The 23,097-nt window shown below is 49.8% G+C and overlaps 1 protein-coding gene across 2 annotated transcripts in view; it reads right to left on the bottom strand.

Annotated features, from left to right (window-relative positions):
• The window catches only part of KPNB1 (karyopherin subunit beta 1), a 37,718-nt gene that overhangs the window by 2,628 nt on the left and 11,993 nt on the right, over positions 1-23,097 (bottom strand). Inside the window, exons 5-21 of one of the 2 annotated variants that reach the window (XM_071577264.1) lie at positions 21,497-21,649; positions 19,693-19,752; positions 19,480-19,569; positions 18,550-18,669; positions 16,369-16,470; positions 14,456-14,680; positions 13,101-13,292; positions 11,028-11,158; positions 8,946-9,093; positions 8,592-8,663; positions 4,226-4,370; positions 3,177-3,259; positions 2,344-2,451; positions 1,950-2,093; positions 1,757-1,862; positions 1,076-1,190; positions 82-243 (exon numbers count right to left, since the gene is read on the bottom strand). In XM_071577264.1, coding sequence (XP_071433365.1) covers positions 82-243; positions 1,076-1,190; positions 1,757-1,862; positions 1,950-2,093; positions 2,344-2,451; positions 3,177-3,259; positions 4,226-4,370; positions 8,592-8,663; positions 8,946-9,093; positions 11,028-11,158; positions 13,101-13,292; positions 14,456-14,680; positions 16,369-16,470; positions 18,550-18,669; positions 19,480-19,569; positions 19,693-19,752; positions 21,497-21,649 — 2,156 coding nt within the window. Of the gene's footprint in view, positions 1-77; positions 244-1,075; positions 1,191-1,756; positions 1,863-1,949; positions 2,094-2,343; positions 2,452-3,176; positions 3,260-4,225; positions 4,371-8,591; positions 8,664-8,945; positions 9,094-11,027; positions 11,159-13,100; positions 13,293-14,455; positions 14,681-16,368; positions 16,471-18,549; positions 18,670-19,479; positions 19,570-19,692; positions 19,753-21,496; positions 21,650-23,097 lie in introns of those variants that run through there. The other variant, XM_071577265.1, reaches the window with a different exon arrangement.

Below are 23,097 nucleotides of genomic sequence, written 5' to 3'. Positions count from 1 at the left end.
TTGGGATTGTGCCTCTTGCAGGCTCTGCTGAGCCAATTCCCTAATCATGGAGCAGGAAAGGGGGTGGGAGGGAGCCCTTACCAAGCTTGATTCTTCAGTTTTCTCAGCTCTTTAGTGGCCCAGGTAGCGAGAGTTTTTGTTTTGTTCGTCTTGGATCTCCTCCCTTCCGTTAGCAGTTCATGGATCATGGGTCTGGCTTCTACTAATTTCAGAACATCTTTCCCAAATGCTGTACACAAATCCCTGGAAGGAGAGAGAGAAAGAGAGAGAGAGAGGCTTTGAGCACCACAAACAGCTGTGCCAGCACACAGAGATGTGACTCACAGATCCTTTGGAAGAGGCTGCAGATGGTCACTGATTTCAGGCTTGTGACTAAAGAGATGCTCAACCTCCTGTGCAGGGGTTGATCTGCCCTAAATTCAGCAGGAAAGATGAAAACACCCCAAACTGGGCTCCTCTAGAACCAGAGGATGGGATGCTTTTTGGTTTGGGGCATTTTTAAAGCTTCCTTTATTTCCCCAAATGTTTATACAGGTTCTGTTCATCCCCATTGCTTTAAAGCAATAAAATTTAATATTTTCTTCTACATTTGAATATTTGGAAAATTCTGCTTCTCATGCCAGTCTTGGAAGGTGCAACAATGCCCTGTAGCTGCAAATCTGGGAGTGCAAGAGCAGCTCACCAGGAGCTGTTTCACTGATAATTTCAGGAAGACCCACTCAGCACAAGTCCCCTCCCTGCACCACTTTTTGCAGGACAGGAGGCATCATTTCACCTCCTGCTGTGGTGAATACTTAGCAATTTTAGTTATTTCAATTAATTATGGGGTTACTTTAATTTGTCACAGTGGATTCTGCTTTCTTGCCACACTTTCTGCCTGGTCATTACAGTAAGTTACTTGTTTCACCCTAAATCTGGAATTTCTGTAACAACTTTCCCTCCCACCTCCTGTTTCACCCTCTCACCTGTGCAAACACTGCACACCTTGACCCAGTGAACCCCCAGAATTGATGTTTAATGCTTGAGAGAGGCAGGAAGAAAAGCAGGTTGCAGGATCTGGGAGTGGGGAGCTCACCCTATGAGTCCAGCAGCACAAGCCACCACTCCATCCGTGTGATCCTCGTCCCCAGCGATGTGGTCGATGTAGGACAGGATAAATTCTACTCTGGGCTGCACCAGCATCACATCAGCTGCAAGGGAAAGGCTTGGGCAGAGCAGGGACACAGGGGCAGCACAGCCCAGGGATTCCCAGCAGCCCAAAACAGCAGGAATCCAACCCTGAGGAGCTTCTCTGAAATGCCAGAGGAACCAAATCCACTCCATGCTCAAGGGAGCAGAGTGTTCACCCCCCCAGGGCAGGGAATGAACAGGGATGTCCCCATGGGTGTGACAACAGAGAAAAGGAGGCTTGGAGGGAGTTTATTCCTGCCTGGAAAAGGTTGGAGCCACCTCCTGGGTTCTGCTTCCAGGGAACAAGGGACAGGACAAGAGCAAACGGCCTCAAGTGGCACCAGGGGAGGTTCAGATTGGATATTTTGGAAAGTTTCTTCATGGAAAGGGTTGCAAAGCACTGGGACAGGCTGCCCAGTGCAGTGGTGGAGTCACAGCCCTGGAACAGCTCCAGAAACACGTGGATGTGGCACTTGGGGACGGGGGTTGGAGGTGCCACTGCAGGGCTGGGTTACCAACTGGGTCTTTTCCATGCTGAGCATTCCCAGGATCCCACCCAGAGCCTGTTCCCAGCCAGGCCACTCACGGTGCACGTTCTCCTGGTCTCCCTTCAAGCCCTGGATGATCCCAGTGTAGGCTTCCAGGCAGCCCTCCCTCAGCTCGTTCAGGTAATCCACCATGTCATAGTCGGACTGCAAAAGGCCCAGGAAAATGGGAATGAGCCCCTGGGAATGCCCTGGGGCTGCTCAGAGCCCAGTGCTGGGCTGGGCACAGCTCACCTTGTCCACCTGAGCCTGGGAGGCCTGTTGGAGGGTGTTCAGCACCACGTCCAGGTACTTCTTGAACTCCCCCCCAATGGCCAGGGCGATGTCCCCAAACACCGACAGGATCTGGGGCTTCACAGACCGATGGACATTCTCGTTCTGGAAGAGATTCCAGGCTCAGTTTGGCTCCTTTTGGAGGGGGCTGGAGCCCAAAACTGCAGATATTTACTCCAAATGCAAATCCTTGCCCCCAATCAGTTTGGATCCCGTTCAAACAGCAAGCAAAGACAGTTGTCAAACACGAGATGATCCCAGCACTCCTCACACTTTGTGCTTCTCCCACCTCCCACCTCCTGGGAGTGTGCAGCCAAACTGTTACTAATGAGCAGGGAGGGAAACACTCACTCACCCCCAGGTTCTCCAGGAGCAGCTGCATCACCTCGTCACAGAAAGGCAGGATGTTGGACTGCAGGGCTCTGCACAGGTCCCCAACCAGCCCCACTGCAGACAGGCAGACCTGAAAAGGGCACAGCAACACCCCCAGCCCTGAGTCAGGGGCTCCACCCCCAGGGATGCAGCAATTCCAGCCCTCAGCAGTGGGGACAGGTTAATTAAACCTCTGGGTAACGAGCCTGGTTACCCAGATATCCCAGAGCTGAGGTGCAGGTGCCAAAGGAGTGACAGGGATTTGGTGTGAACAAACCCCAGGAAATTCAGCAGGATTTGAGATTCCACTGGGAAATCACAACCAGCAGAACCTCCTTGCTCATCAAGGCCAGCAAATGTGCAGTGCAAAGGCACTGGAGGCTTTGCTGGACTGGACTGAGCCTGACTTTGAGCACAGAATTGGAATCATGGAATGGTCTGGGTTGGATTGGACTGAGCCTGAATTTGAGCACAGAATTAGAATCATGGAATGGTTTGGGCTGGATTGGACTGAGCCTGAATTTGAGCACAGAACTGGAATCATGGAATGGTCTGGGCTGGATTGGACTGAGCCTGAATTTGAGCACAGAATTGGAATCATGGAATGGTTTGGGCTGGATTGGACTGAGCCTGAATTTGAGCACAGAATTGGAATCATGGAATGGTTTGGGTTGGAAGGACCTTAAAGATCATCTTATCCCACCCTCTGCCATGGGCAGGGACACTTTGCACACACCAGGATGCTCCAACCTGGCCCTGGACACCTGCAGGGATGGGGCAGCCACAGTTTCTGTGGGCAAAGGGATGGATCCCTACCTGGTACTCAGCATAGTTCTTCAGCCCAATGCCAAGGAAGGGTTTGAAGGCATCCATGTACTTCAGGAACTCTCCACCTAAGACTGTGCACAGAAAATATTCCAGAGAAAATCCTGGTTTATGACATTTCCAAGGTGACACCCAGACTTCCAGCAGCACCTCAACTTCCACATTCCTCTGTCAGCTCCTGGAGCTCTGGGTGAAGCTTCATCACCTTCCACCCCTCAGCCAGGAGGTTTAAACTGCCTGGAATTCCACAGCTCCCACTTAACTTCACCCCTCCCAAGGCTGATTTTTGGCACTGTGGTTTCTGACAACCAAGAGCAATGGCTGTAAATCTCCTGCCAAAACAGCCCTGAGTCACCAGGAGGGTGAATCACTCAGGTAACCTTCAGTCTGTCTTGGAGCTGCTCCAGAGGAACAGGTTCCCTTGGGATGGGACCTGGAGAGAGCTGCACTAATTTGGGGGGATTTCTGGTAAAATCTGCTCTGTGGCAACATTATCAAGTGAAACCAAAGCACTGGAACATTGGAATCATCAGGAACAGAGTCTGGAGTAACCAGCCAGGCCCAGCTGTGGCAGCACCCTGGGGTACAGGAGGGGCTTTAAAGCCCACCCAGTGCCACCCCCTGCCATGGGCAGGGACACCTTCCACTGTCCCAGGGTGCTCCAACCTGGCCTTGGACACTCCCAGGGATGGGACAGCCACAGCTTTGCTGGGAAATCCATTCCAGCCCCTCCCCACCCTCCCAGGGAGGAATTCCTTCCCACCATCCCACCTAACCCTGCCCTCTGGCACTTTAAAACCATCCCCCTTGTCCTGGCACTGTCTGCCCACACACAAAGTCCCTCTCCCTCCTGAAATGTGTCCCTTGTGCCTTGGGCTCCATCCTTCACCCTCCAACCCTTCTGGAATGGGGCAATTCCTGGGAAACCCATCCCAGGTGGGGGTCACACAACACCTCCAGCCAAACCCCCAACTCCTGGTGGTTTTATCCACCCAACCCAAGAGAGCAGGACCCCAGGGTGTCCCCCCAGCCCTGCTGACCTTCCACCAGGGTGCTGACAGCCATGAGGGCATCCTCCTGCACCCCCCCTGAGCCTGCTGTGCTCTGGAACATCCTCAGCAGAGAGGCCATCACCACGTCCGAGATCTGCAGGGCATCCTGGTGCTGCACCTTCCTCAGCACGTTCTGCAGGGGCACAGGGCACACACTGGCACTGCCTCCACCCCCTGGGGCTGGGGGAGCCTTCCCTCCCTCCCTCCCTCCCTCCCTCCCTCCCTCCCTCCCTCCCTCCCTCCCTCCCTCCCTCCCCATCAGGGAAGCTGCAGTTGGAACAGAATCTGCTTTGTGGCTGTAAAGTCCCATTTATTTCGCTCCACTCCATTTTGCAGCCACAGGACAAGGTGAATTTTATTTTTCCTGCTGAATTTCACCTTTCCTGCTGAATTTCACCTTTCCTGCTCAATTTCACCTTTCCTGCTGAATTTCACCTTTCCTGCTGAATTTTACTTTTCCTGCTGAATTTTACTTTTCCTGCTGAATTTTACTTTTCCTGCTGAATTTCACCTTTCCTGCTGAATTTTACCTTTCCTGATGATTTTACCTTTCCTGATGAATTTCACCTTTCCTGCTGAATTTCACCTTTCCTGCTGAATTTCACCTTTCCTGCTGAATTTCACCTTTCCTGCTGAATTTCACCTTTCCTGCTGAATTTCACCTTTCCTGCTGAATTTCACCTTTCCTGCTGATTTTCACCTTTCCTGCTGAATTTCACCTTTCCTGCTGAATTTCACCTTTCCTGCTGAATTTCACCTTTCCTGCTGATTTTCACCTTTCCTGCTGAATTTCACCTTTCCTGCTGAATTTCACCTTTCCTGCTGAATTTCACCTTTCCTGCTGAATTTCACCTTTCCTGCTGAATTTCACCTTTCCTGATGAATTTTACCTTTCCTGCTGAATTTCACCTTTCCTGCTGAATTTCACCTTTCCTGCTGAATTTCACCTTTCCTGCTGAATTTACCTTTCCTGCCCTCCCAGCTTGGCATTTGTGAGCTGGAATTTGATTTGATGCTATTCAAAAAAAGGTCCTTTTTTTGTCACAGTGTGAGCTCAGATGGGCTCCTGAGCCACAGAATGGAACTCTTGGACCAAGGGATGGACCTGATGATCTGGGAGGTCTTTTCCAACCCAATCCATTCAATGGATGTGGCACTGAGGGAGAATCCACCATGTCTTGATCCAACCCTACTGTGATCACCAGCCCAGGGCACAGAGTGCCCTGGGCTGGTGATCACAGTGGGGTTGGATCAAGGGTTGGATCAGTGGGGTTGGATCAAGGGTTGGATCAGTGGGGTTGGATCAAGGGTTGGACTTGATGATTTCAGGTCTTTTCCACCCCAATCCATTCTATGATTCTATGAAATGGTGGTTTATGGAAAGAAAAGGATCAATTCCTTCATCTGCAAAGGAAAATTATTACTTTAAGGCTGATTTTTCACTCCAAAGAGATGGACTTGGGTTGTTTAAATAATTAATTTTGATTTATAGAATTACAGGGTGGTTTGGGTTGGAAGGAACCTCAGAGACCATCAAACATCTTCCACTATCTCAGGTTGCTCCAAGCCCTGCCCAACCTGGCCTTGGACACCTCCAGGGATAAGATTTTCTCATCTCATTTTAATTATTAACAATATTTTCTCCTTTTAAATGCTAAATATTTTAAATATTAAATTTTAAATATTAAATTTAAAATATTATTTTAAATAATTTTTAAATATTATTTTAAATATTAAATATTATGCATTTCCAGCAGAATGGGGAAAAAAATCTGCAACAAAACAGTGGATTTAACACTGAAAAAAGTGCCAAGTTTGACTCAGATATTTCAGTATTTTCTGCAACTGAGGAAATACTTCAGGATCAGAGTTTGGGATAATGAAGAAATATGTTTATAAACTACAACTGGCAGTGTAATTCTACTTGTATAACACTCCTCAGAGGCAAACAAAGCTGTCCTGGGAGAGATCAGTGATCACACTGGACCAGGAGGAGATTCCAGGCATTGAAATTAAAGCCCAATTTAAAGGTAGATTATTCCCACCTACTCTTTTTTTTTTAAATTAACCCAAAAATTGGAGAGTGAAAGGCACCACTGATGGTGGGGGGTTTTAAATGAGCAAATGGGGGATCTCTCAAACACCCCAGTCCTTCAACTCTGATCAACCTCACCAGCTGCTTTTGGGGAAAAGTAAATATTTCCAGTGGAATGTGTAGGAGTTCCCAAGGGCCTGCACTGCACTGCACTCCCAGCCACACTGGCTCATTACCAGATGTTTAATTTCAAGGACTCTCAGTGCACTTTAATTAGAGCCATCTGAAATAAGAACACCAACCACCAGAGGCAGAGGAAGGAATTCCAGCCCTGCTGGAGCCTCTCCTGGCTGGGCCAAGCTCAGGGGCTGCTCAGGCTGGAGCCAACACAGCAGCCAAGCTGAGAGGACACACAGTCCCCCATTCCACTGACAGCACACACAGTCCCCCATTCCCCCATTCCACTGACAGCACACACAGTGCCCCATTCCACTGACAGCACACACAGTGCCCCATTCCACTGACAGCACACACAGTGCCCCATTCCACTGACAGCACACACAGTGCCCCATTCCACTGACAGCACACACAGTGCCCCATTCCACTGACAGCACACACAGTCCCCCATTCCCCTGACAGCACACACAGTGCCCCATTCCACTGACAGCACACACAGTGCCCCATTCCCCCATTCCACTGACAGCACACGCAGTGCCCCATTCCCCCATTCCACTGACAGCACACACAGTGCCCCATTCCACTGACAGCACACACAGTGCCCCATTCCACTGACAGCACACACAGTGCCCCATTCCCCCATTCCACTGACAGCACACGCAGTGCCCCATTCCCCCATTCCACTGACAGCACACACAGTGCCCCATTCCACTGACAGCACACACAGTCCCCCATTCCACTGACAGCACACACAGTCCCCCATTCCCCCATTCCACTGACAGCACACACAGTCCCCCATTCCACTGACAGCACACACAGTCCCCCATTCCCCCATTCCACTGACAGCACACACAGTCCCCCATTCCACTGACAGCACACACAGTCCTCCATTCCACTGACAGCACACACAGTCCCCCATTCCACTGACAGCACACACAGTCCCCCATTCCCCCATTCCACTGACAGCACACACAGTCCCCCATTCCACTGACAGCACACACAGTGCCCCATTCCACTGACAGCACACACAGTCCCCCATTCCACCTTTCCACTGACAGCACACACAGTCCCCCATTCCACTGACAGCACACACAGTGCCCCATTCCACTGACAGCACACACAGTGCCCCATTCCACCTTTCCACTGACAGCACACACAGTCCCCCATTCCACCTTTCCACTGACAGCACACACAGTCCCCCATTCCACTGACAGCACACACAGTCCCCCATTCCACTGACAGCACACACAGTGCCCCATTCCACTGACAGCACACACAGTGCCCCATTCCACTGACAGCACACACAGTGCCCCATTCCACCTTTCCACTGACAGCACACACAGTCCCCCATTCCACTGACAGCACACACAGTCCCCATTCCACTGACAGCACACACAGTGCCCCATTCCACTGACAGCACACACAGTCCCCCATTCCACTGACAGCACACACAGTGCCCCATTCCACTGACAGCACACACAGTGCCCCATTCCACTGACAGCACACACAGTCCCCCATTCCACCTTTCCACTGACAGCACACACAGTGCCCCATTCCACTGACAGCACACACAGTGCCCCATTCCACTGACAGCACACACAGACCCCCATTCCACTGACAGCACACACAGTCCCCATTCCACTGACAGCACACACAGTCCCCATTCCACTGACAGCACACACAGTCCCCCATTCCACTGACAGCACACACAGACCCCCATTCCACTGACAGCACACACAGTGCCCCATTCCACTGACAGCACACACAGTCCCCCATTCCACCTTTCCACTGACAGCACACACAGTCCCCCATTCCACTGACAGCACACACAGTCCCCCATTCCACCTTTCCACTGACAGCACACACAGTCCCCCATTCCACTGACAGCACACACAGTCCCCCATTCCACCTTTCCCAGGCTGCCCACAGTGCTCTTGATTCAAACTGCCCCAAATTCTGTCACTGGAGCACACTCAAGGCTTCTGATCCTGGTCTCACCTCCCACGTGTCAGCTGGGACACAAATCCCTTTTCCTCCCTCAGATCTGATCAACAGGCCCTGAGTTTGGATCCTCAGGGGCACAGAGACATCCCTAAACTCCCCTCATTCCCAGAAACCCCCCCAGAGGCAGCAGGGACTCACCTGGAGAGTGGCACAAAGGAGGGACTGCAGGTCATTGAACTGGATTCTGTCGGAGGTGCTCTGGATGTGAGACTGGAACACAAGAGAGAGGAGCCTGCATTGCACTGACAGCACCAGCAGGGCCATTTGGGCTTAAATATTTGGGGTTTTTCAAATCTGAGACAGGAGAGACTGTGCAGAAGCTTCAAACAGAATCCCAGAGTGGTTTGGGTTGGAAGGGACCTTAATCCAGTTCCAACCCCTGGGACAACTCCCACTATCCCAGGTTGTTCCCAGCCCTTCCAGCCTGGCCTTGGACACTTCCAGGGATGGAGCAGCTGCTCCCAAGGGGGGTGGGAGTTGGGATTTACCCACCTCCATCTGCAGCACTTGCTGGAGTCGCTCCATGATGACCAGGGTTGTTTTTTGGACAGCAGGATAACAATCCTTGGCACTGTTTTTCACTATTTCCATCAGAGATTCATATGCAGAACTCCTCAGGTTATTCTGGTGTCCATCAGGCCTGCAACAGAAGGAATAATTTGCAGCTCTCAGTGCTCAGCCTTGCTTAGAAACAGACCTTTTATTTTAGTAAACCAGCAACAGCTACACTTGGGTGCTGTGACAGGCAGCACTTGCATCCCTGATTTCCAAGCTGTGAAAGCAAAGGAAATTTAGGAAGCCACCTTTTTTTTTTTCTTTCTTTTTATTCCCTAAGAATGATTTTCAGTATCTTCAGTCTCTGGGAAAAAAAAAAAGCCTCAAAGCCCCCAAAGAGAGGTGAGAGGCACATCAGTGTCCCCCTGAGAGCCCAGACACTGGGAGGGTGAGAAATGTGGTGCTGGGGAGGTTTCTGTGGCCTTCAGGGCACAATAAAACTTCAGTTTTGTTGTTTGTTCCCTCTGCAGAAGGGAGAGCAAAATATTTTGGAAAGGGATGGAACCTCCAGAAAGAAACAGGGGTGGAACAGGCAGGGAAATGGAGAATACATCTGGATTTTAGTTGTGTCCTGCTGCAATTCTGGTTATCCAGTGCCCTGCAGCCAACCTGGCTGAGCCTGGAAGGGGCACTCAGCACTCAGAGCCCAAGTAGAGCAGGAGATTGAAAGTTAAACTGGGGACAAGCAAAGTTAAACTGGGGACGAGGTGAAACTGGGGACAACCAAAGCTAAACTGGCCCCACACTCAGACCCAAGCTGGCCCCACACTCAGACCCAAGCTGGCCCCACACTCAGACCCAAGCTGGCCCCACACACTCACCCCCAAGCTGGCCCCACACACTCACCCCCAAGCTGGCCCCACACACTCACCCCCAAGCTGGCCCCACACACTCACCCCCAAGCTGGCCCCACACACTCACCCCCAAGCTGGCCCCACACACTCATCCCCAAGCTGGCCCCACACTCACCCCCAAGCTGGCCCCACACACTCACCCCCAAGCTGGCCCCACACACTCACCCCCAAGCTGGCCCCACACACTCACCCCCAAGCTGGCCCCACACTCACCCCCAAGCTGGCCCCACACTCACCCCCAAGCTGGCCACACACTCACCCCCAAGCTGGCCACACACTCACCCCCAAGCTGGCCCCACACTCACCCCCAAGCTGGCCCCACACTCACCCCCAAGCTGGCCCCACACTCACCCCCAAGCTGGCCCCACACTCACCCCCAAGCTGGCCCCACACTCACCCCCAAGCTGGCCACACACTCACCCCCAAACTGGCCACACACTCACCCCCAAGCTGGCCACACACTCACCCCCAAGCTGGCCACACACACTCACCCCCAAGCTGGCCCCACACACTCACCCCCAAGCTGGCCACACACTCACCCCCAAACTGGCCCCACACACTCACCCCCAAACTGGCCCCACACACTCACCCCCAAACTGGCCCCACACACTCACCCCCAAACTGGCCCCACACACTCACCCCCAAACTGGCCCCACACACTCACCCCCAAACTGGCCCCACACACTCACCCCCAAACTGGCCCCACACACTCACCCCCAAACTGGCCCCACACACTCACCCCCAAACTGGCCCCACACACTCACCCCCAAACTGGCCCCACACTCACCCCCAAGCTGGCCCCACACTCACCCCCAAGCTGGCCCCACACTCACCCCCAAGCTGGCCCCACACTCACCCCCAAGCTGGCCCCACACTCAGAGCTAAACCGGAGATACAAAACCAGGAGACTCAAAGTAAAATAAGAGATCCAAAGGAAAACAGGGAAGAGGAACCCTCTTTGGGGGGGAACCCTCAGACTCCCTGAGAGCACAGATAAAACCCTGTGAGATGCTCCAGTGTTTCCCTGGCATTCCCTTCTCCATTCCCTGTGATGCCCAAAGATGCCAGTTCTGCCCAGACCCCACTCAGGTCTCAGCTGCCAACCCAAGAGCCTTCAGGAAGGAGGTCCCAAACCCCCAGAGCCTCCCTGGGGAGCTCCAGGCACCTGTCTGCAGTCTCCAGAAGCTTCTGCACTATCAGCTCGAAGGAGGAGGACAAGCAGTAGGTTGCTGGTTCTTCCTGATCCTCAGCCACATCTGCAGCTTCATAGGCAGCTTCAGCCAGGCTGGAGAAGGCCTGGAAGACACAGAGACGTTGCTTTAATTCCCCTGAGCTTCCCTCACATTCCAGCAGTTTTCCAAACCGTTCCCAGAAAAGGTGCAGGATTAACAGCCCCAAATAGTTGTGCTGAGCCAGGTGGGTGGGAGGAGTTTCTGGGGTTCATTTCAAAGCACACCCCGAGCATCATTTTGATCAGACAAAAAGCCACAGCCAGGAGGAGTTTTCCAGGAGCAGGGGAAGCCTTTAAACCTCTGGAATGGTGGAAAAGCAGATCCTGCCCTTCCTAACCTTTGTTCTGCCATGCCAATCCCCCTCTCCATTCAGTTCCACCCCAGCAGCTCTCTCTGAAGGCAGGGAGGGACAGGGAAGAGCAGAGATGCCTCTGGGAGTGGATTTGCACCCAGATAAAATCCTCCTGCTCCCAAAATTCCTTCTGGAACCACCACAGGACCAGGTTTGGGTGATGGGGAAAAAGGTTTTGCAGCTCTTCCTTAAGCCAATCCAGCTGCCTCCCAAAAAACCCTCAAACCCCAACATCCCTTTTCCAAACAGCCATTACACATTCCCAGGGAGTTCCCACAGCATTTAAAACCAAAGGCAACTTCTGCACACAGTGAATATTCTGATTTTCCTCCTAAGAATCCACTTGGTCCTTTATTCTTTCCTACCAGAGCCACAAAGGAGATTTGGAATAATTTAAGAGCCAACCACAGAGTGTGTTGGGGGAGCAAGTCATGAATCAGCCTGAAATCCATTGAGGTGTGAGTGGGAAAATACAGGAAAGGGAGAGGGGGCAAAAGGGAGAGGGGGCAAAAGGGAAGGGGGAGGGGGCAAAAGGGAGAGGGGGAGGGGGCAAAAGGGAAGGGGGAGGGGGCAAAAGGGAAGGGGGAGGGGGCAAAAGGGAAGGGGGAGGGGGCAAAAGGGAAGGGGGAGGGGCAAAAGGGAAGGGGGAGGGGCAAAAGGGAAGGGGGAGGGGCAAAAGGGAAGGGGGAGGGGCAAAAGGGAAGGGGGAGGGGCAAAAGGGAAGGGGGAGGGGCAAAAGGGGGGAAAAATTTAAAAAAATAGAAAAAAATAGAAAAATGTAGAAAACCCAGAACTGTGTGTATTCATTATCTATTCCTTTGCACTCTTATCCACTCCAATAACCTCCTGCCAGCAGGAGGGAGCTGGGCCAGGCTGGGCTCTGCTCCCAGTGACAAGTTCCAGGACCAGAGCAAACAACCTCCAAGCTGCTCCAGGGGAGCTCCAGGTTGCCCAGCAGGGAAATTCCTCCTGCCTGGAAGCAGCAGGGGAAATTCCTCCTCCCTGGAAGCAGCAGGGGAAATTCCTCCTGCCTGGAAGCAGCAGGGGAAATTCCTCCTGCCTGGAAGCAGCAGGGGAAATTCCTCCTGCCTGGAAGCAGCAGGGGAAATTCCTCCTGCCTGGAAGCAGCAGGGGAAATTCCTCCTGCCTGGAAGCAGCAGGGGAAATTCCTCCTGCCTGGAAGCAGCAGGGGAAATTCCTCCTGCCTGGAAGCAGCAGGGGAAATTCCTCCTGCCTGGAAGCAGCAGGGGAAATTCCTCCTGCCTGGAAGCAGCAGGGGAAATTCCTCCTGCCTGGAAGCAGCAGGGGAAATTCCTCCTGCCTGGAAGCAGCAGGGGAAATTCCTCCTGCCTGGAAGCAGCAGGGGAAATTCCTCCTGCCTGGAAGCAGCAGGGGAAATTCCTCCTGCCTGGAAGCAGCAGGGGAAATTCCTCCTGCCTGGAAGCAGCAGGGGAAACTCCTGCCTGGAAGCAGCAGGGGAAACTCCTGCCTGGAAGCAGCCCCCATCCAGCCATCCCAACAGGCAGAACCACCAGCCCTGCTGGTCTAAGCCCCACGTGGCACTTGCGCACGGTGGGACCAGCAGGACCTTCAGCCCCCCCAGCCCAGCAGGGCCATTCCGTGGCTGGAGGGGGTTCCTCTGGGGGCTCCTTACCCAGCAGACGTTGGTGGCCACCCTGGGCTCAGCACTGAGCCCCTCCATCAGGCACTGCAGCAGAGGGGCCAGGTAGATGTCGTTGATGGCAGCCTCGGGGAGCATCTCACAGATCCTGCCCACCGTCCAGGCCGTCGTGTCCCTCACCACCACACTGGGGTCCTTCATCAGCTCTATCAACGTGGGCATGGCCTGAAACAGCAGCCAGGGCAGCACAGGCAACATAGAGAATTATTTATTTAATTAACACCCTTCTCCTCCTTAGGCCAACCCAGTTTCTCCCACTCTGGAAGCTCCAAACTTTGCTCTGACGAGCAAATCCTCCTCTCCACTCAGTCCCACTCTCTCAGAAGGCAGAACCTGAGATAATCCTTGGTAGTGAATTTGCACTGAGGTAAAACCCTCCTGGTCCCTGAGTTAGTTCTGGAATCACCACAGGAGCAGCTGCAGGTGGTGGGGAACAAAGCACCTCATCTCTCCTTCCAGCCTCCCCAGAAAGGCCAAATCCCAACATCCCTTTTCCAAACACCTGCTCCGTTTGGTTTCCATCACACCTGTAGCAGGGACAGTCTCCACAGCACTTGCAGAATTCCTGCTCCAAACAACCCAGGGAGTTTTAGCTCCATGAGTCCCAAAAACCAGGTGATATCCTTCTAATTCCTGCTCCAAATAAGCCAAGGATTTTTAGCTCCACAAGCCCCCCAAGCCAGGTGATATCCTTCTGATTCCTGCTCCAAATAACCCAGGGATTTTTAGCTCCATGAGTCCCAAAAACCAGGTGATATCCTTCTGATTCCTGCTCCAAATAACCCAGGGATTTTTGGCTCTACAAACCTCCAAATCCAGGTGATACCCTTCTGATTCTCCCTAAATGAACACACGTGCCAAGCAGAATTCCTGCTCCAAATAATCCAGGGATTTTAAGCTCCATGAGCCCCCAAAACCAGGTGATATCCTTCTAACTCCTGCTCCAAATAACCCAGGGATTTTTTGCTTTACAAGCCCTCAAAACCAGGTGATATCCTTCTGATTCCTGCTCCAAATAACCCAGGGATTTTTGGCTCTACAAACCTCCAAACCCAGGTGATATCCTTCTAATTCCTGCTCCAAATAAGCCAAGGACTTTTAGCTCCACAAGCCCCCCAGACCAGGTGATACCCTTCTGATTCTCCCTAAATGAACACACGTGCCAAGCAGAATTCCTGCTCCAAATAATCCAGGGATTTTAAGCTCCGTGAGCCCCCAAACCAAACCATATCCTTCAGATTCCCCTTAAATTACAAGCACCCCCAAAGCAGCATCCCTGCCCCAGCTGCCCCAGGCTCTCTCCTGGCCCTGCAGGCCCCAGCCCTGACCTGTATGACCAGGGGTTTGAGCTGGTTGGGCTCGGGCCCCTCGAGGATGCAGCCGAAGGCCATGACGGCGGCGTCGCGGTAGCGCCAGTCGGGGTTCTTGATGTGCTCCTTGATGAAGGGCAGCACGTGGGGCACGATGTCGTCCTCACAGCACGTGGCCAGCAGCATCAGGCACACCCCAGCAGCCTTGCAGGGGTTCCAGTCGTCATCATCATCGTTTTCATCCTGGAACAGCAGCAGGAACAGCCCTCAGATGTGTGGGATCAACCCCAGCTCAGCACCGGGCGTTGGGTTTGTGGTGATCGGAGTCACTCACACCCTCTGCTCCTTCATCCAACTCCCAAACTGCTTCCCTCTCAGCCAGGTGGAGGTTTTAGCCCTTGGATCCATGTCCTCCATCCCAGAGTGGCCCCTGCACCAGTCCAGCAGCTCCTTCCCCCACTAAACTCAGGCTCTGACACCCCTTAAAGCTCAGCCTGGGTTGGTCTCCCCTGTTGTGTTTAACAACCCTCCTGCAGTTCAGCTCCCCTTATCCATGACACAAAACAACCAGGGAAACAAATCCCTGGACTCCCTCAGAGCACTTTTCCCAGCCAAATGACCTCTGTCCCATGCAGCTTAATTAACAGTTTTATTTTCTAATTAGACCTGCTGCAGCAGAGCCATTAATTTTGATTAGCTGGGAAAGCACAGCCCAAACAAGTCCCTGGGAAGTGTTTAAATAAACACAGGCCTTGCAGTTCAGGCTCCAAAATGGCAGGAATTGGATCTCAGCATGTACAACACTGGCTTTAATTCCATAAATATTCCATCAGGAACACAGGGAATCACCAAACCCCTCCAGAAACCACAGAATAGAGGAGCAAAAACCTGCTGGAGGCAGTTCCAGTCTCAGCCCTAAAAATGATGCATCATCTGCTCAGAGTGGTGCATGAAACTCATCACAGACCAAGGACTGCCATGACCTGGAGCAGGAACTCCGTTCCCAGGAGAGCCCATTCCAGGGCAGCATCCCTGGATTCCAGCAGGGATTCCAGCAGGGATTCCACACTCACCTTTGCCAGAGGAACCCAATTCCCAGGGAGCCCCATCCCAGAGCAGCATCCCTGGATTCCAGCAGGGATTCCACACTCACCTTTGCCAGAGAAACCCAGTTCCCAGGGGAGCCCATTCCAGGGCAGCATCCCTGGATTCCAGCAGGGATTCCAGCAGGGATTCCACACTCACCTTTGCCAGAGAAACCCAATTCCCAGGGAGCCCCATCCCAGAGCAGCATCCCTGGATTCCAGCAGGGATTCCAGCAGGGATTCCACACTCACCTTTGCCAGAGAAACCCAATTCCCAGGGAGCCTCATCCCAGAGCAGCATCCCTGGATTCCAGCAGGGATTCCAGCAGGGATTCCACACTCACCTTTGACAGAGGAACCCAATTCCCAGGGGAGCCCATCCCAGGGCAGCATCCCGGGATTCCACACTCACCTTTGCCAGAGGAACCCAACTCCCAGGGGAGCCCATTCCAGAGCAGCATCCCTGGATTCCAGCAGGGATTCCAGCAGGGATTCCACACTCACCTTTGCCAGAGGAACCCAATTCCCAGGGAGCCCATTCCAGGGCAGCATCCCTGGATTCCAGTAGGGATTCCACACTCACCTTTGCCAGAGGAACCCAATTCCCAGGGGAGCCCATTCCAGGGCAGCATCCCTGGATTCCAGCAGGGATCCTGCACTCACCTTTGCCAGAGGAACCCAATTCCCAGAGGAGCCCATTCCAGGGCAGCATCCCTGGATTCCAGCAGGGATTCCAGCAGGGATTCCACACTCACCTTTGCCAGAGGAACCCAATTCCCAGGGAGCCCATTCCAGGGCAGCATCCCTGGATTCCAGCAGGGATTCCAGCAGGGATTCTGCACTCACCTGCTTTGTCAGGGTCTGGGTCAGGATTGGGACCAAATACTGCAGAGCTCCCTTGGCATAGAACTTGCTGGTGTGTTCTGGGGGCCTCCCTTGCTCTGCTGCCTGGAAAAAATGGGATAGAAAGTGAATTTCCAGGGGCTGAGGAGGCTGAATTATAAATTCCCTTCAAAATTATTATTATATAGTGTATTTATACACATTACATATATATATAATACATATATATAAATACACATATATATACACACATCTATAAATATATATATTTAAAAATATACCTCTATATATAGATATAGAGATATAAAAATATACCTCACAATTATTACATCAATAATATAACATTTTATACATATTATGGATCATATTAGACATACTAAAGAGTATATATTATTTATACTTCATTATACCACTATATATCATATTTTATTACATATTCTACATTTTGTTAGATATTATATCTCTATCAATAGTATTATATATAATTTACATCATTAACACACTATATTAAAACATTACAGGATTGTTATTACTGTTATTATTATTATTTATATAAAATTATTACAAACTCCCTTTGTAAACTCCAAATTCCCTTTCCACACTTTCCTCTCCTCCCCAACACAAACCTGAAGCTCAAGGACACCCAGTGAAATATTCCAGTTTCATTTCCCACTCCCTGCACAGCCAGATCCCTCCTCCCAGGGCACAATTATCCCTGATTTCTGTAATTACCAGGTGACCTCCAGGGGAAGGAGCAAAAGGTGCTCAGCAAATAATCCAAACCCATGAGCTGCTGCCTGGCCTTCTCTCCTTGCTTTTTTTTTTGGGGATGTTCAACATAAATACATATTTAGGTGCTTGTAAAGATGGAAATGATTCATCTGAGCCCTTCAAAGTTCCAGCTGTTCTTGGTCTCTGCAGTTATTTATGCAAACAGCATCTTCATGCAGAACAACACCCCAAATCCAGTCCCACCCATTCCATGCAAAAATGACTTTTATTTTTTGGTCTTTTTTCCATTAATCATGTGCATTATTTATTTTTTGGTCTTTTTTCCATTAATTATGTGCATTATTTTTAGCAGAAATCTGGGAGAGCCCTGGGAGAGGAGCAGCACCTGCATTTAAGTGCAGAATGAGGTGGAAATAGGAAATAAGAGCAGTTTAATTGGGTTATTTTAAAGAAAAGGGTTGGACAGGGCTTGGAGCAACCTGGAATAGTGGAAGGTGTCCCTGCACATGGCAGGGAGTGGGATTGGGATTTTAAGGTCCTTCCAAGCCAAATCATTCCATGATTCTGTGATTAAAGGGAACACAAATGCAGCTCCCCAGCTAAAGCCTCACATTTCCCCTGGAGGGCAGAACAACCCGAGCACAGCTCAGCACTGCCCCCCTTTACTCCATTTCTTCCCCAAAATGGGAATCCCAAACTCCCATCTCAAGTGCCCAAAAGGAAAAGAGAAACAAGGAGAGTTTTCCAAGGAGAGAAGGAACCAAATCCTGCTGTTCCCTGAGCTGTGGCAGCAGCAGAGCCAGCCTGGGGCTCAGCTGGAGCCTCCTGCTCTGTCCCACCTGGGAAACACTCCCAGGGGTGGCCAAAGTCCAGAAGGATCCAGACCTTCCCAGCTGGATCCAAGCCCTCCCAGCTGGATCCAACCCTTCCCAGGGGGATCCAAGCCCGCCCAGGGGGATCCAAGCCCTTCCCAGGGGGACCCAACCCCTCCCACGTGGATCCAACTCCTTCCCCAGGTGGATCCAACCCTTTTCCCAGGTGGATCCAACCCTTTTCCCAGGTGGATCCAACCCTTTTCCCAGGTGGATCCAACCCTTTTCCCACCAAGCCTTCCCAGGCGGCTCCAACCCTTTCCCAGTGGGATCCAACCCTTCCCCAGTGGGATCCAACCCCTCCCCAGTGGGATCCAACCCTTTCCCAGTGGGATCCAACCCTTTCCCAGTGGGATCCAACCCCTCCCCAGTGGGATCCAACCCCTCCCCAGGCAGCTCCAACTCTTTCCCAGTGGGATCCAACCCCTCCCCAGGCGGCTCCAACCCCTCCCCAGTGGGATCCAACCCCTCCCCAGTGGGATCCAACCCTTTCCCAGTGGGATCCAACCCCTCCCCAGTGGGATCCAACCCTTTCCCAGTGGGATCCAACCCCTCCCCAGTGGGATCCAAGCCTTCCCACCTCTCCCACCTCTGAGGCTTCTATGGCCAAGTCCATCTCCTCGTCGCAGACGTTGGACCAGAACTCGATTCCCTGCAGAGCCACCTCGTCTATGTCGCTTTTCATCGCCTCAATCGTGATCTGCAGAGCCAGGAAAAGAGGGGGAAAGGACATTCCAGCAAGTTGTTTCTCCTGGAATCCACCTCCTGTGGGCAGGAGATTCCAGAGTGGCTGAAATCAGATGCCACGTTGGGGTTACTGTTCCTGGAGCTGCCAAAGAGGATTATTTGATCAGCTCTGAGCCCCCTGGGAGGCTGAAAAGCAGCTACAAAATCAGCATTGTCTCAGCTCTGGGAGTGCCAGGGCTGAGGCTCCTGCTCCTGGTTTAGGGGGTTTGGTGGGAGAGGCATTCCCAGGAACAGGAACAGGCAAAGGAAGGAAAATTAGGGATGTCAGGAAACTCTGGGAGTGGGTTAGGACAGAGGAGAGGGAGAGCAGGGAAATAACTGTGAGGAATATAAATACAATCAAAGGAAGGTCAGAGAAATAAGTGTGAGAAATATAAATAAAGGAAGATCAGGTATAATATAAATAAATATGAGAATTGGAATACAAACAAATATAAGAATTAGAGCTACAAATAAGTGTGAGAATTATAAACACAAACAAGTGTGAGAATTATAAACACAAATAAATGTGAGAATTATAAACACAAATAAATGTGAGAATTATAAACACAAATAAATGTGAGAATTATAAACACAAATAAGTGTGAGAATTATAAACACAAATAAATATGAAAACTATCAATACAAATAAATGTGGGACACAAATACAAATGTGAGACACATAAATAAAAATAAATTTGAGAACTATCAGTACAAATAAATGGGTGAACTATAAATACAAATAAAAGGGAGAGATACAAATGCCAGAAAGCTGAACACTCACAGCAAACAGAGCAGGCCCCATGTAAGTCTCCATATACTGATAATAAAGGGACATGATCTTCACCAGGTTCTGCAAGGCAGCCACTCGTACCTGGTGGGTAAAAGGGGATAATTTATCACATTTCTGCCCTTTTTCTCTGTCTGGGCTGGCAGAGGTTCCCCCTCAGCTGCCCCAGGAAGGTGCAGGGCCAAGCCAAGCCCTGAGCTCACTCACCCTTGTGTCTGGACACTGTGTTGCTTCACAGACTACTTGCATAATAAAGTGCCTTTCAGACTAGAGAAAGAAAGAAAAAAGAACATTAGGAGAGTCTCAGAAATCCATCAAGGCCTTGCAAGGCTTCCTGGGGAGGCTGGACTGGCCCAGAACCTCCTGCAGCACTCCTGAAGATCCAGGGAAAGCTCCGGGCACTCACTGCACTATTTTAAACCATTCCCTTCCCAAGAAAGGGGAATCCCAACATTCCTTTCTGAAGTGTTTTAACAGACAATAAAAAGTGAAACAAAGGCTCAGCTTTTCAGGGAAAGAAGGAAACAATCCTGCTGTTTCCTATTTCAGCAGTTCCTCCAAGGAAACTCCAGTCAGCACAGCAATTGCTCCAGGGGCAGCACTTGGATTCCCACACTTTGGTGGGAAAAACAGACTGATTGATTGATTGATTGATTATTGTTGTTACTGTTATTGTTGTTATCATCATCATCATTATTATCATCATCATTATTATCATCATCAGAATTATCATTATTAATTATCATTATCACCACAATTATTAATTATTATCATTATTAGTATTTTAATTATATCGTCATAATTACCATCAATTATCATTATTAATTATTATTCACATTATTGTTATAAATTATCATTATTAATTATTATAATCATTATTAATATTAATTATTATCATTATTAATTATCATTGTAATCATTACTATTATTATTCACATCATCATTATTAATTATTATTATCATTATTATCACCATCATTATTAATTATTATTTATTATCATCATTATCATAATCATCATTATCATTATTATTAACTACCACTATCATCATCATTATTATCATTATTATTAATTATCATCATGATCATCATTATTAACATCATTATTATTATCATCATAATTATCATCATCATTATAATCATCATTATTATTATAATCATCATAATTATCGTTATAATCATTATTATTATCATTATTATAATAATCATAATTTTCATAATTATAATCATTATTATTAATTATCATTATAATTATTATTAATTATCATCATCATTATTAATTATCATTATCATTATTATTAATTGTCATTATAATAATTATTATTAATTATCATTATCATTATTATTAATTATCATTATAATCATTATTATTAATTATCATTATAATTATTATTATTATCATCATCATCATCATCATCTAACAGGACTGAACCCCCACAAGTGGAGCCTGAGTGGATCATCCACCTCCCACCCCCACTTCTGGAAGTCTCAGCTGATCCAACCCAACAATCCCAAGGAATCTTTAGGCTGAGTTGTCACTGAAAGCCCCTCTGAGCTCGGGTTTAACCCAATCCCACCTGCAGGAACTAAAGGATTGACTCAACCTGAGGAGGAAAAGGCAAAGTCAGGAGGTTTGGCTGTTCTGCAAAGAGGCTCATCCCGAGGCCCCTGCTGGACTTTTCCTCCCCCACCAGATTCCAGAGGCCAAGATAAACCTGGATTGGAGCCACAGCACTTGAAAGGAAGTGCTGATCCCAGCTGGATCAGGAAGCACAGCATCCACCAGGCTCAGCTCAGATCCATCCCCCTCCCAAACAAAGAGCCAGAGCTTCCTTCCCACTGCAGAATCCCACGGAATTCCCGGACCCCGGGGGGCTTCCAGCTGAATCCAAGTCTCAGATTGAACAGGATTATCCATCAAAGCTCAGCGTGGTGCATGATTGCTCATCACAGACCGTGGATTCAGCCCTGGAACTGGAGGCCAAGGGGGTTTTGTTTTCCCTCCTCACTCACCTCTTTGTCAAAGTTTGCTTTGGTGAACTCCAAGGAGTTGAGGAGCGCGTTGGTGGCCGCCAGTTTGACGTTGTTGCTCGGCTCCTCCTTCCTCATGCCCTGGATTATGGCTGTCAGGATCTCGTTGGATTTGTCCTGGAGCTGCTCTGGATCCTGCAGGGAGTTTGCACACAGTTATTTGCCACCTCAACAGCTTTTCTCAGCATTTTAAGCACCCTCTAAGCTCGATCTTGGTCTCTACAAGAACAAGTTTTAGGATGTTCTGCTCGCTGGGAAATCCAAGGAATTGCCACACCAGAATGGGATGGGAATGAGACTGAAATGAGCACAAACACTGCAGAAATTCAAGTCATAAATGCCCAATAAATCCCAGGGTATCAAACACAAACCACTGAGCTCCAGGACTTGACTTCATTCATCCACAATATTAAAACCACAGATTTCCAACTGATTTCTGACCTCTCCACCAGCACCTCTGGTTGGGACTCTGTTTTTTGCCAATATTTTCCAGATAAAAGAGCAAAAAATGCCATGTCTGGACCAGCAGCAAGAGCAGGAAAGTGTTAAATGGCAGTTAAACACTCAAGGCTTAAAGAATCAAGCTGTGAATACACTAAAGGTTCGTTTTTCTTTGTGGTAAATGAAGTTTGCAGGACCCCCAAAGAACTGGGTGAGGTGGGACATCAGAATTTAAACAGCAGATAAATTCAACATTCCCAAACCAGGGTCACAAAACTTGGAAACTCTAAAGGGGATAAAAGAAATACAGGGTGGAAAATACTGAACCAGCAAGGCAGGGCACCCAAAAATCCAGAGCTCAGGGATCCATTCCACCAAAAAAACCCCCAAAATCCAGAGCTTAGGGATCCATTCCACCCAAAAACCCCCCAAAATCCAGAGCTTAGGGATCCATTCCACCCAAAAATCCAGAGGTTAGGGATCCATTCCACCCAAAATTCCAGAGGTTAGGGATCCATTCCACTAAAAAAACCCCAAAAATCCAGAGCTTAGGGATCCATTCCACCCAAAATTCCAGAGGTTAGGGATCCATTCCACCCAAAATTCCAGAGGTTAGGGATCCATTCCACCCAAAATTCCAGAGCTTAGGGATTCATTCCACCCAAAAATCCAGAGGTTAGGGATCCATTCCACCAAAAAAATCCCCAAAATCCAGAGCTTAGGGATCCATTCCACTCAAAAATCCAGAGGTTAGTGACCCATTCCACAAAAAAAAAAAAAAAAAAAAAAAATCCAGAGGTTAGTGACCCATTCCACCAAAAAAACCCCCAAATCCAGAGGTTAGGGATCCATTCCACTCAAAAATCCAGAGGTTAGGGATCCATTCCACCAAAAAAATCCCCAAAAATCCAGGTTAGGGATCCATTCCACCCAAAATTCCAGAGGTTAGGGATCCATTCCACCAAAAACCCCCCAAAACCCAGAGGTTAGGGATCCATTCCACCCAAAATTCCAGAGGTTAGGGATCCATTCCACCCAAAATTCCAGAGCTTAGTGACCCATCCCACCAAAACCCCCAGAGGTTAGGGATCCATTCCTCCCAAAAATCCAGAGGTTAGGGATCCATTCCATCCAAAAATCCA

This window comes from Pithys albifrons, chromosome 25 (genome assembly GCF_047495875.1).
Source record: "Pithys albifrons albifrons isolate INPA30051 chromosome 25, PitAlb_v1, whole genome shotgun sequence".
NCBI classification, from domain to species: domain Eukaryota; kingdom Metazoa; phylum Chordata; class Aves; order Passeriformes; family Thamnophilidae; genus Pithys; species Pithys albifrons.
The sequence above is the reverse complement of the archived record's forward strand: the minus strand, read 5'-3'. Positions and strand labels throughout refer to the sequence as shown.